This window comes from Strix uralensis, chromosome 30 (genome assembly GCF_047716275.1).
Source record: "Strix uralensis isolate ZFMK-TIS-50842 chromosome 30, bStrUra1, whole genome shotgun sequence".
Classification (NCBI taxonomy): domain Eukaryota; kingdom Metazoa; phylum Chordata; class Aves; order Strigiformes; family Strigidae; genus Strix; species Strix uralensis.
Window position 1 is genome coordinate 437,108 of NC_134001.1, and position 11,697 is coordinate 448,804.

Here is an 11,697-nt window from a genome sequence, read left to right on the forward strand (position 1 = left end):
GTTTCCGTTAAACCCCTGGGGTGTGGGGTTTTGTAAAGTCTTTGGGGTTATTGTTAAACCCTAGAAAGTTATTCTGTCCTCCTCTTGCGGACATCCGGATCTGTAATACACGGAGGGCTGATTGGTGGTTAAATTAAAAAAAATTAATTTATTTATTTTTGTTAATTGGTAGTGGGTTGCTTATTTAGAAGCCTCCGCAACACATGGTCAAGTATAGAACCTGAAGCTGTCTTCATCCTTCTTTAAAGAAGGAGAGTCTCACACCATCATTTCGAGTTTAGCATCCTTGTTACTGTTTGTGTTCAGGATTACACAGGTTATAAAGGTACGGCCCTAATTTTCATAACTAGAAAAAAATGGGAACAGACACTCAACCACTAAAATGCCACCCACAGCGTGTACAAAACCAGGCACAGATACTTTCTTATTAAAAATAAGTAATTCTCATCTCTTTGACCATCTGAAAGTATCACCTTCTGCAGGTGACCTACTAATGCAAACCAAACACCACTGCTAAAGCGGAGACAACGGATAAGGCTTTGCATTTTGGAGATTCTCCTTCCTGTAAGACCTTTTGGGCATGCAAAATCAAAACGAAGGAGCAGCAAGATTCTAATCAAGAGGAAATATGCATTGCAAAAAAAAGGCATCATAGTCAAGCCTGAAATAAGTCTGCTACAAACTCATCCAAAAGAAAAATCTCCCCAGAGACCTTCAGAGCAAGTGCTGAATAACAGTATGAGGAAGAGAAGGATGGCAGCGCCATTTTAACAGTTCTCTATCAGCAGCAGCTTTGGCAATCCACCAAAACTAGAATAGGTGAGAGGAAAAAAAACAAGGAAGGAAGAAAAGGGAGGGGGGGAGACGGCAATAGAGGGGAACAGAAAAGTCTTTCTTCAGGCATTTCTCAGGAACAGAAAGAGTCATCACTAACACAGGACTCCACTTAACCTTTCAGTTCCTATTTCTGTTTCCATATCTCTGAAAATTTAGTTTCGCTGGGCCCAAATTTTATGAAGTAAAAGCATTTTAAGAAACACTTCTTCACCTGTTCTGATTTCTCCTCCTTACATTCCCAAAGCAGAATCAAGCTTTAAATCATGTGGAGGCAGTCCTGGGCCCTGTACGCATGCACAGCTAATCAGAAAAGGACTATTTACTGCAGTGTGTGATCTCACTGCGCTTCTGTCCAGAGCTGACTCTACAGGATCACCAAGGCTGATGCCTCAGACACTGCCCGCCCCACACGCAGTAGCCACTATCCACAGAGAATGCCACTCCTTTCAAACCTGGAAGTCCATGGCTCAAGAAGGCTGATATTCTAAACTAGAATGTGAAAAGACACAGCAGTCTTAATACATGGAAACAAGACTAATTGAAGCACAACGTGTTTGAACTTCCCAGGGATTAGAAGAAACTTGGAGAGAACTTGCCTGCCACCACTCCAAACCCCAAAACACTCCCTCCCAAACGACTCTGGCATTGCTCCACTTCTGAACAAAACAAACAAACCCAGAAACCAAACGACAAGAAAACTCACAACCCAAAACCCCCCAGCTTTCTACACACAATTAGACAAGAAATTAGTTTGTATTATCTGAACAAGCCCATCACCTCCAATGTAATTCTTCACAGACACAATTCTACACCAAAAGAAAAAAAAAAGAAAACAACCAAACCTCTGGCTCTAGGACTCATTAGAAACATTTGTTTGTAATGACAGAAGAGTATTTATGTTGTCCCACAAAAGACTACTAAGAATTCCTTGAATGATACAGCATCTACTGATCTAGTCTTGCTGGAAGAATCCCTGCAACAAAACCACAAGAGCACTACTCAGCAGATCAGAGAAAGTATGGGACGGTTCCTAATACTTGCAAAATTATAACAATCAGTCCTATCTCATCTTCAAATATACCAGGATGTAAAGGCCAGAAAAGGAGCTAAACAGAAGAGAAACTGTTGAAAAGAACAAGTGGAATAAATTATACGAAGCTTTCCCAGGAGGTACGAGGAGTTTTCAACCATTATGGTACGGCTCTGTAACAGCCTTCAAATCCAACTCCCAAAGAGCCAAAATTCTTATTTCTTTGAGGATGAAGTTTGATCAGATGATGACTATAATTACTAATGAAAAATTGGCACTAGAAATCAGTTCTGTGTTCTGAATGCTGTGTGCTGAATGTTCTGAAAAACGCTGGGCCGGGGACTGGATGGCTGAAGTGCTACGTTTTGTATTATTTATATATTTCACGTTAGAGAGCAACAGGGATAACACTGTCAGAACCGCACTGATCTGTACTCTTAGTTACGAAAGGAACAGATTTCACCGTAGCTTTTTATAATATAAAACCCTCCGTTTTCTAGTAGTTGCATTCTAATTTTAAGAAACTGAATATATAAAAATGAAGATCTACACTTAGAAAGTAATTAAGAATAACTGTATCTCTATTTTCTCCCATTTTCTGGTTAAAAAAAAAAATGACAGCACTCTTTACCCAAAGACAGTACATGTAGAGCCATGTAATGATACTCTGCTATAGCCTTAAGAACGTCTATAAAGAGGAATAAAAACAGCCTCCCAAACCTATTTATTTATCTGAATATGGATCCACCACTTCCGTTTCCCCTACTGATAATAAATCGAGAACACAGACAGCCTTTCAAATAAATTTTCAGCACCATCATCAACACGCAGATGACCGTATACCTAAGTCAATTAACATGTCATCTAGTTCTTCCTTATGAACCATTATGGCAGAGAAACGTAAGCAAAAATCACCCCAGCACTGCACTGTAGAGATGCTTCCACAGTGTTCTTCAGTGCTCTCACCTGATGGTTCAGACTCAGCTGACTATACAAGAAACAATTCTTCTGTCGACTAACTTACACTTTATACAAAGCTCTCACACACGTGCCGAAATATATACACACAGAACAATTGTAAAGTAGCTTTTCTAGCTTCAGTTCTTCAGAACTAATCGAAAGCATTTATACTTACGTCGATGTAGAAGTGTGAACTGTGCTGCCAATTCCTTTGCACCTTCTACTGTCGCGCAGAGTCTGTCTGGCATGAAATAACCATCTGCAATACTGGCAATAACCACCTTGAACACCAGGAGTATTTTCCCATCCTGAGTTGTGGTTGAGTACAAGGAGTATTCTGGTGGTGTCCAGTTACTTTTATTGCAGACATAATCCAGATGCATCACTGCAGAACTGAAGTGACCGGGTTTTAAAGAATACCTGCTAGTTAGAGTAAGCTTTGTGCCTGGGAAAAAAGGGTATGTGCACCCTTCAACTTCAGAGGGGCCTGGACTACGCTGACCATTAAGACGAACTGAAGGACTTGCTGGTTCCCCTAAGGATTTTTGATGACCAGCTCCTTTGTCAGGAAACCCTAAGAGATTTTCAGAACCAGGACTCAGCTGAGCATTAAAACGCTGCTTCCAAGCTCTTCCTTTCTTACCTTGCTTTGCCAGCGCTACCTCAATACTAGCTCCATCAATGCACTTTCCATTCATTGCAGACATCGCAGCAACTGCATCTTCACGGTGGAAAAAATGAACAAAAGCACAGTCTCTCAGCTTCTTTACACGTTTAACTGCTCCTGGCTTGAACTTGTCGAATTCAGCTTTAATTGTGTCCTCTGTAGTAGATCTCAGCAAATTTCTTACACGTAATTCTTTAACTCTCTGCCTTCTTTTTTCACCAGCTTCCTCCTCAGGCTGTGCCCAGTCTACCCGAATGGTATGACCCCAGAGCTGGAGTGCTCCTCCAGCAAAGGAGCGTTACATCAATAAGGAATACGCCATGGAAAACAAAATCATTCTTGGCAACTACCTCTATAAAAAGCAAACATGATGCATGGCACACGAAACTGGGGTTTGTTGCCTGCATCTGCTTAAGCAAAATATGCAAAATATTGCTACTTGACATTATTAAAGAAAATAAGACTCCGAAAAAATTCAAAGATTCAAAATCTCTACCCTTTGGGTTCACCATAAGCTGTCGAAACACAGACGTTGTGATTTTGTGACATGCATAGACATGCACATATAAAGCAACCATAAGCAACATATTGTTTTACTTACTTTTTAATAATATTACCACTTTAAAAAGCGAGGTCAACAACTGGAAAAAGTCATCTAAATATCTAGGCACTAGCGCAAGCCTTACTCTATGTTGCAGCAGACACCAAACCCACAAACTGAAAAAAAATCCCACCCTGTGACTCGTTCCAAGCCAACATTTCCATATCACACAGCCAGTTTATTTTACATTCCGTGATCCGGCCGTATTTCTCCCGTTACTTTCCAAGGCCTGTATCAGTCTTACGGAACGCTCCTTCCTAACCCTCCATCAGCAGTTAATGCAAGACTTGCCTACATCTCAGCCTTAATGAATACAGGGAGGTTTGTCATTCACTTCAGCAACACCAAGGCTGTATTATCCATTTTAACGACTTTGCTTCTCCAACCATGTTGTTTCATTTCTTCCCTACTTAATTTCTCTTCTAGAATTCCCCTTTTTAACTGTACCTTTACCTATTCCCTCCTCTTTGTCTATTTTATCCCTTTTACTTTCCCACCCTCAAAATGTATAAAATGAGGTGCAAAGAAAAGTCATCTTCTACTTGTTAAACTCTTAAAATTATTTTCTAGTAACAGATGAAAGACCTACTTTCAAACGTTTTTAAAATACGAAACATCAATAACATCATTCATGACACTCAAAGGAAATAAGGGACACATTCCAAGCGTGGTATTTGTTAAGCTCAGCTTTAAGAGAGTTCATGTGCAGGGACTAGTGCGTGCTAATGAAAACTGGATGTGCGCCCCAGCAAACAGATATCCTGGTGTAAATTACAGTAACTTGTGTTTATAAAAAGAGATGTGCGCTCTTTCATTCCCGGAACTGCTTCAATTTCAGCTTCTTTAAAAAAAAACCCAAACAAAACCCAACAAAAAAACCCCAAACACAAAACCCTGATTCATGAACCAAAAAAGTTTACCTGAAAGGCATTACTGCAGTTTTGGAACTCTCAAAATCCCTTCAAGAAAGGAAAATCGTGATGATCCACCACCCCACGCCCCCACACAATGGAGAGAGACACTCCCCCAAAACTCAATTGATTTCCAAATAGGTTTACCTGGGATTAGGCTTCTTCTAGCCACTGCAGCTGCTCTGTGAGATTCGTATTGCACAAAAGCAAAGCCACGAGTTTTAGTTTTGTCCGTGGCATCTGGACAAACAGTGACATCTACCACTCCTTCTGTAACTTTTTTCATTTCACGCAGTATTTCTTCTTTCTTCTTTTCTTTTGGAATCCCTCCAATAAATAGTCTGCAGTTGTTCGAGCTGACGCAGACACCAATAAATCTCCCTGGACGAATTTCGTAATTATTAAGAATCTCGATGGCTAGCTGGGCTTCCTCTTCAGCAGTGTACATCACAAAAGCACAGCCTCGATTCTCACCGCTGAATCTCATCATCAGCCTGAACTCATAGATCTTCCCAGCTCTCTCGAAAACAGGAACTAATTCATCTTCATACAGATCCCGAGGAATCTTACTCACAAAAACTTCACATCCACGAGGTGGTGGAGGACCTGCCCAACCTTAAAATAAATTATCCAACAACAGTCTCAGTACAAATGCCAGACAGGCGCTCCCCCCCTGCGCCCCCCAATGTGGAGGTGGGAGTTACTTATTTATTTTTAGTCTGAACTTAAAACTAGCATATTATCATGTTATTTAATTCTCATTTTTGCTATGTTTGGATAACAGAATGCCATGAGCCCACAATTCGTATTTCTTTTAATCCCATCTTCTGGTTTTTTCAGGGGACTCTGTATGACAACCCACTGAACCCAGCATTATTTAAAGCACTGACAGGTTTGCTGTAAGAGTCTACGCTTCGATCGCTTTTCACCCCTTGAAGTTCTGTGTCAGTTATTAATACAACTGACAGGTGATAACTGAGAGAGAACTGCAGTTGTATTTTCCATTCTAACATTTTAAAGTTGCAAATGTTTCTCTGCACTTCTTGACCGTATTTGAAGAAATTTTGCTCAGGGTGCCCGTGCAGATTTATTTTCTTCCTGGACATCATTCAAAAGGTCCAAACATTTTGCTTCCACCTTCTTCATTCATCCACTAAAACAGGACTCCCTAAGGAAGGCAGGATATGGAGCCATCCTTTCTTCAATAGCCAAAACCACTGAACACTTTTCCTCTAGAAACAGACCTCAGTTTTCACGGGCTGGAGCTGGACGGTAGGAAAAAAGAAATTAAAAAAAAAAAATAATCCACAGAACAAGTAAGTCCCTAGTTCACGGCTGAAAATTTCTTGTCCTTATTTCTCCGTGCGGGAACAGAAACGACGCAACACCAATGTGATGATCAGGTCGTCCATCTTTTATTATAGTTATTGTTCTAGTTTTTTTCTATTCCTTTTCTGGTTACATTTATACTCTACTCAGTTCCGTACACGCACTCATCTATCTTCTAATAGGCTACAGGTCATCTACACGCGCTGTTCACGCGCCTCTACAAGCATTTGCATTGGTTAATTGCAATTAGCACGTAAAGCCCCAAACTTGCCAAAACTCCCTTATCTCATACCCTGTTTTGCTCAGACTTGTGTGCTTTTGCTGACCACAGGTGTTTCTCACTTATCTGCTATCTTGTGTGGTTTTGCCAGCCTTATTTTGCTGGCCTTGTCTTCGTCCTTGCATTCTTCTGTCTGCACTAACTTTCTCCCAGCGCGGCCCAGACTCCTACAGTATTCCATAAATCCCATAAAATTCCCTAGATTCCATAAATCTGTTCATTGACCTTAGTTATAGATATACACCTCTCCTTTAAATCTTCATGTATCATCATACTATAAATGGTTTTCTAGGCCAGGTGAGACTTGACTGTTTGAGACGGCTTGTAAGAAGTTACAATGACTGTTTGTAAATGAGGAGTGTCGGTGTGAATTTTGCTTGTTTAAGATGTGGTTTCTGTGAGCTTGTGTTGCTGCCAAAGGAGACAGTCTCACTGTCAGTTCTGTTTTCCTGTTCCCATCTTGTTCTTCTGACTGGCACGCTATCCAGAGCAAGCAGCTGATCTGTCTTCAAAATTGCCCTAAAAAATCATGTATTTGTTTTCCACTTCGGTTGGCAACGTCACAGTTCTTGTTCAGTTTATGCCACCTGTGGGAATGTATCTGAAGAGTGTAGTGTAAAAAACCAAAAAGGTTAAGAAAATGAATTTTCATTGCTTTGGGTCCTCCGCTTAGATTGCTGCAGACATAATGATGTCATTAGAATTACATGGAAGAAAGTCTGAGATGGCAAAGTTATAATCCTCCCGCTGTTAGCGAGATCTGTAATGTTAATTGAAGTTTGATTGCTTGAGCTGCTGCTGCTGCAAAAAAACCTTGTTTAATGTGTCCTCCAGTGATCATAGAATCTATCATAGAATACCAGGTTGGAAAGGACCTCAGGGATCATGTGGTCCAACCTTTCTCGGCAAAAGCACAGTCTGGACAAGATGGCCCAGCACCGTGTCCAGTGTGGGGGAATCCAGTGCTTCCCTGGGGAGATCATTCCAATGGCTGATTGTTCTCGTCGTGAAAAATCTTCCTCTTATGTCCAATCAGAATCTCCCCAGGTAACTTGTACCCATTACCCCTCATCTTTTCCATGTGACTCCTTGTAAAAAGGGAGTCTCCATCTTCTTTGTAGCCGCCCTTTAAATACAGGAACATGGTGATAAGGTCTCCCCTAAGCCTTCTTTTCTCAAGGCTGAGCAAACCCAATTCTTTCAGCCTTTCCTCACATGGCAGATTTCCCAGTCCTTTGATGACCTTTGTGGCCCTCCTCTGGACCCTCCCCAGCCCGTCCACGTCTTTTTTGGGTAGTGAGGACCAAAACTGAACACAGTATTCCAGGCGTGGCCTGACAAGCACTACGTAGAGTGGGATGATGACTTCTTTATCTCTGCTGGTGATGCCCTTGTTGATGCAACCCGGCATCCCGTTGGCTTGCTTTGCCGCTGCAGCTCACTGCTCACTCATGTTGAGCTTGTTGTCCGCCAGGTTCCCCAGGTCCCTTTCCACAGAGCTGCTCCCCAGCCAGGTAGATCCCAGCCTGTGCTGCACTCCTGGATTACGTTTTCCCGGGTGCAAGACCTTACACTTGTCCTTGCTGAACTTGCTGAGGTTCTTGTTAGCCCACTCCTCCAGCCTATCCAGGTCATCCTGCAGGGTGGCTCTCCCTTCCCAAGTGTCCACTTGCCCACTCAGTTTGGTACTGTCAGCAAACTGCATCAGGACACACTTGATCCCATCACCCAGATGACTTCTGAAGATCTTAAGCAGCGTTGGGCCCAACATCGATCCCTGGGGGACCCCACTTGTGACAGGTTGCCGGTTTGAAAAGGAGCTATTTACCAGCACCCTCTGGGTGCGGCCTGTCAGCCAGTTCCCCACCCACCGCACAGACCACTTCTCTAGACCGCAGAGGATGACTCGAGTACCCGGTCAAGGAAACTCTCTGGTCAGTTGGTAACTACTTGAGGAATGGTGCTTTTGGTTAGCTGTTCCGTGTTTGCTCTGTTAAATACATGTCGCTCATTGGCAAACGTGGCACAGACCAGGTCTGGTTTAAGGCAGGAGTCATAACTTAATCCCAGCTGGCAGTGCTGTGCTGTAATGCTAATTTGGTAGGCAGCTTTAAGATTAGAAGGGGGGCTTTTTGAATGGCAGGTGGCATTTACTTAGTGAGAGTCACTGTTGAATGATTTACCAGACTGAGGATGATGGTAAAAGTTTGCCGAGGTAATAAATGACCATCGTTACTTAACGTCGTGACTTCCCTACACTGTCCAGCAGAGCCTCCTCCCCTTTTGTCCTAATTAAGGTGTGCAGTTGCTTTTGTCTTTGGAGCCCCTAAACGGTGCACTGTTGGTTTATGGGTTTTTGGGTGGGCAACCGACTGGCATGATGTGAGTGATGGCAGTAGTAGCTGGCAAACTGTGTTACTTGCCGTGTCCTGTCCGACCTCAGCTGAAGTAGTTAGAAATGTTTATAAAGCTGTTGGATGCTTTATGAACCAGAGCTGGGCTTTTTCCTAGATAAGCCGTGGCAGCGTGGCTCCAGATGCATGTAGCTTCCCTGCGTACCATGTAGTTCTTAGCGTACAGCTTAGAGATGAAAATCTGTTCTCTGAGAAGGCAAAAATGTCCCCATTCCGTTAAATTTTGCTCACAAGTAAATTACGGGCCCTTCGATGGTGCTTCCATGAAGGAAAAAGTTTGAAGTTCATTACAAAATCACCTAAATATAATTTATTCTGAACTTCAAGCCAAAGTAAAATATTTAATTATGTTCTTTTTTGAACTTGTCAATAGTAATTTTTTTTCACCTTGCCTCCTTATGCTTTGTCATTTCAGACTAGTACTTCCCAAATTTTGTGGTTTTTTCCTACCAGCTTTGTGCTCCTTGCTCTGTCTCCTGCGGAGAACCTTTCTTGTCAAAACTTTAGAAAAAGCTGTTAGTTATGATGTAACTGTTTGTCTGCCTTTGAAACTTCTGCCTGATTTGTCCAATTTGTTCAAAACAACCCAAAAACCAACCAAACTTTTTTTTTAAAAAAAATGCATATTTTGGGAAAATGCAGTGCCATATTTGCAGATCATAACTCCACATTTTTAAATATGCATATGCATTTTTACATGATCTGTTGAACACACCTTTCAGTGTATGTGGCAGAGAGATAACAGAGTGTGTGAATGGCCTTGGCTTAAGGGCAGGAGCACGGATCTTGCAGCAGTCAGAGAAACTCAGCGGAGAGAGGAGAAGCCTCCGAGATCTCGCTCTAATGAATCACCTGGAGCTTTAGGTGGTGAAAAGAGAGGGACGGTAATTAGAGAAAACACATTAACCTGCTATTATTGTGGAAAGAAGGGACATTTACAACGGAATTGTAGAAAGCGAGAGCGGGATGAAAGGATGTTTAAAGGAGAATAGGGGTGTCAGGGGCTCTATTTCCTGGGGACAAAGACATCAGAGGAGCCCTTGATGAAATTGAAATTAGGTCCCCAGGGAGAGGAGTTTGAGTTTTTAGTAGATGTGGGTGCCGAGAAATCAACTGTGAGAAACATTCCGAGGGGATGTAAAGTGGAAAAAGAAACTGCTCTAGTAATAGGAGCTAAAGGGGAACCATTTAAAGTACCAGGTGTCGGGGATGTAGAAATAGAATCCCAACCCCGTATCGTTATAGGGGATTTACTGTTGCTGCCAGAGGCTGAAAATAACCTTCTGGGAAGAGATTTAATGACGGAGTTAAAATTAAAAATAATAGTACAAGAAAAAGAAATAAAAATTTGTACATTAACAGAAAAAGACGAACAACAAATAGATCCGAAGGTCTGGTATACGAAAGGAGAGACTGGAAAACTTGAAATAAAATCTATTAAAATTAATTTAATTGATCCGGAGACACCAATTCGGATAAAACAATACCCCATTCCCCTAAAGGGCCGAGAGGGGTTGGAACCAATAATAGACGAATTACTAAGTAAAGGCACATCGGAACCTTGCATGTCTCCACATAACACACCTATTTTACCAGTTCTAAAATCGGACGGATCTTACAGATCGGTGCAAGATTTAAGGGCTGTGAATCAGCGAACTGTGGCTCGTTTCCCTGTGGTAGCAAACCCCTATATGCTACTTAACCAGCTATCCCCTGACTATATTTGGTACAGTGTCACTGATTTAAAAGATGCATTTTGGTCCTGCCCCCTAGACGAAGGGAGCAGAGACTATTTTGCGTTTGAATGGGAAGATCCATTTAATACCAGGAAACAACAACTCAGATGGACAGTACTTCCCCAAGGGTTTACTGAATCCCCCAACCTCTTTGGACAGGCATTAGGGAAATTATTGCTGACATTCAAACCATCCTCAGGAATAAAACTCCTACAATATGTAGATGATCTATTAATAGCTGGACAAACTGAGGATGATGTCAGGACAGGGACTATAGAATTATTGAACTTTCTAGGAGAAAAGGGATTAAAGGTTTCAAAGTCTAAATTACAGTTTGTAGAAAATGAAGTGAAGTACTTGGGACACTGGCTCAGTAAAGGGGAGAAGAAATTAGATCCTGAAAGGATATCAGGAATACTGTCTTTATCACCACCCGAAACAAAAAGAGAAATTCGTCAGGTATTAGGATTATTAGGCTACTGCAGACAATGGATAGAAGGATATAGTGAAAAGGTAAAATTTTTATATGAAAAGCTGGTGTCTGACAGGTTGAAGTGGACTGAGGAGGATGAGAATAGATTTCAGAAACTAAAAGAAACACTGGCTGAGCCTCCAGTGTTAAGTTTACCAGATGTTAAAAGACCTTTTCAATTGTTTATAACCACCTCAAATCAAACTGCTTATGGGGTTCTAACCCAAGATTGGGCTGGAAGTAAAAAACCAATTGGATATTTTTCAAAATTGTTAGATCCCGTAAGCAGGGGCTGGCCAACATGCTTACAGTCTTTGGTGGCAGCCGCCTTGCTCATTGAGGAGGCACGAAAAGTGACCTTCGGGTTTTCTCCTCATGATGTGCGTAGTGTACTACAACAAAAAGCTGAGAAATGGCTCACTGATAGTCGACTACTGAGGTATGAGACTATCCTAATAGA

The 11,697-nt window shown here is 41.8% G+C and overlaps 1 protein-coding gene across 1 annotated transcript; it reads right to left on the bottom strand.

Annotated features, from left to right (window-relative positions):
- Positions 1–1,926: 1,926 nt before the first annotated feature.
- Positions 1,927–8,386, bottom strand: LOC141935919 (putative RNA-binding protein 46). The gene is made up of 3 exons (XM_074852604.1): positions 8,305–8,386; positions 5,154–5,621; positions 1,927–3,776 (listed from the first exon to the last, which is right to left on the bottom strand). The coding sequence occupies exons 1-3, from the start codon at positions 8,384–8,386 to the stop codon at positions 2,965–2,967; spliced, it is 1,362 nt and encodes a 453-aa protein (XP_074708705.1). The 3' UTR covers positions 1,927–2,964.
- Positions 8,387–11,697: the final 3,311 nt, after the last annotated feature.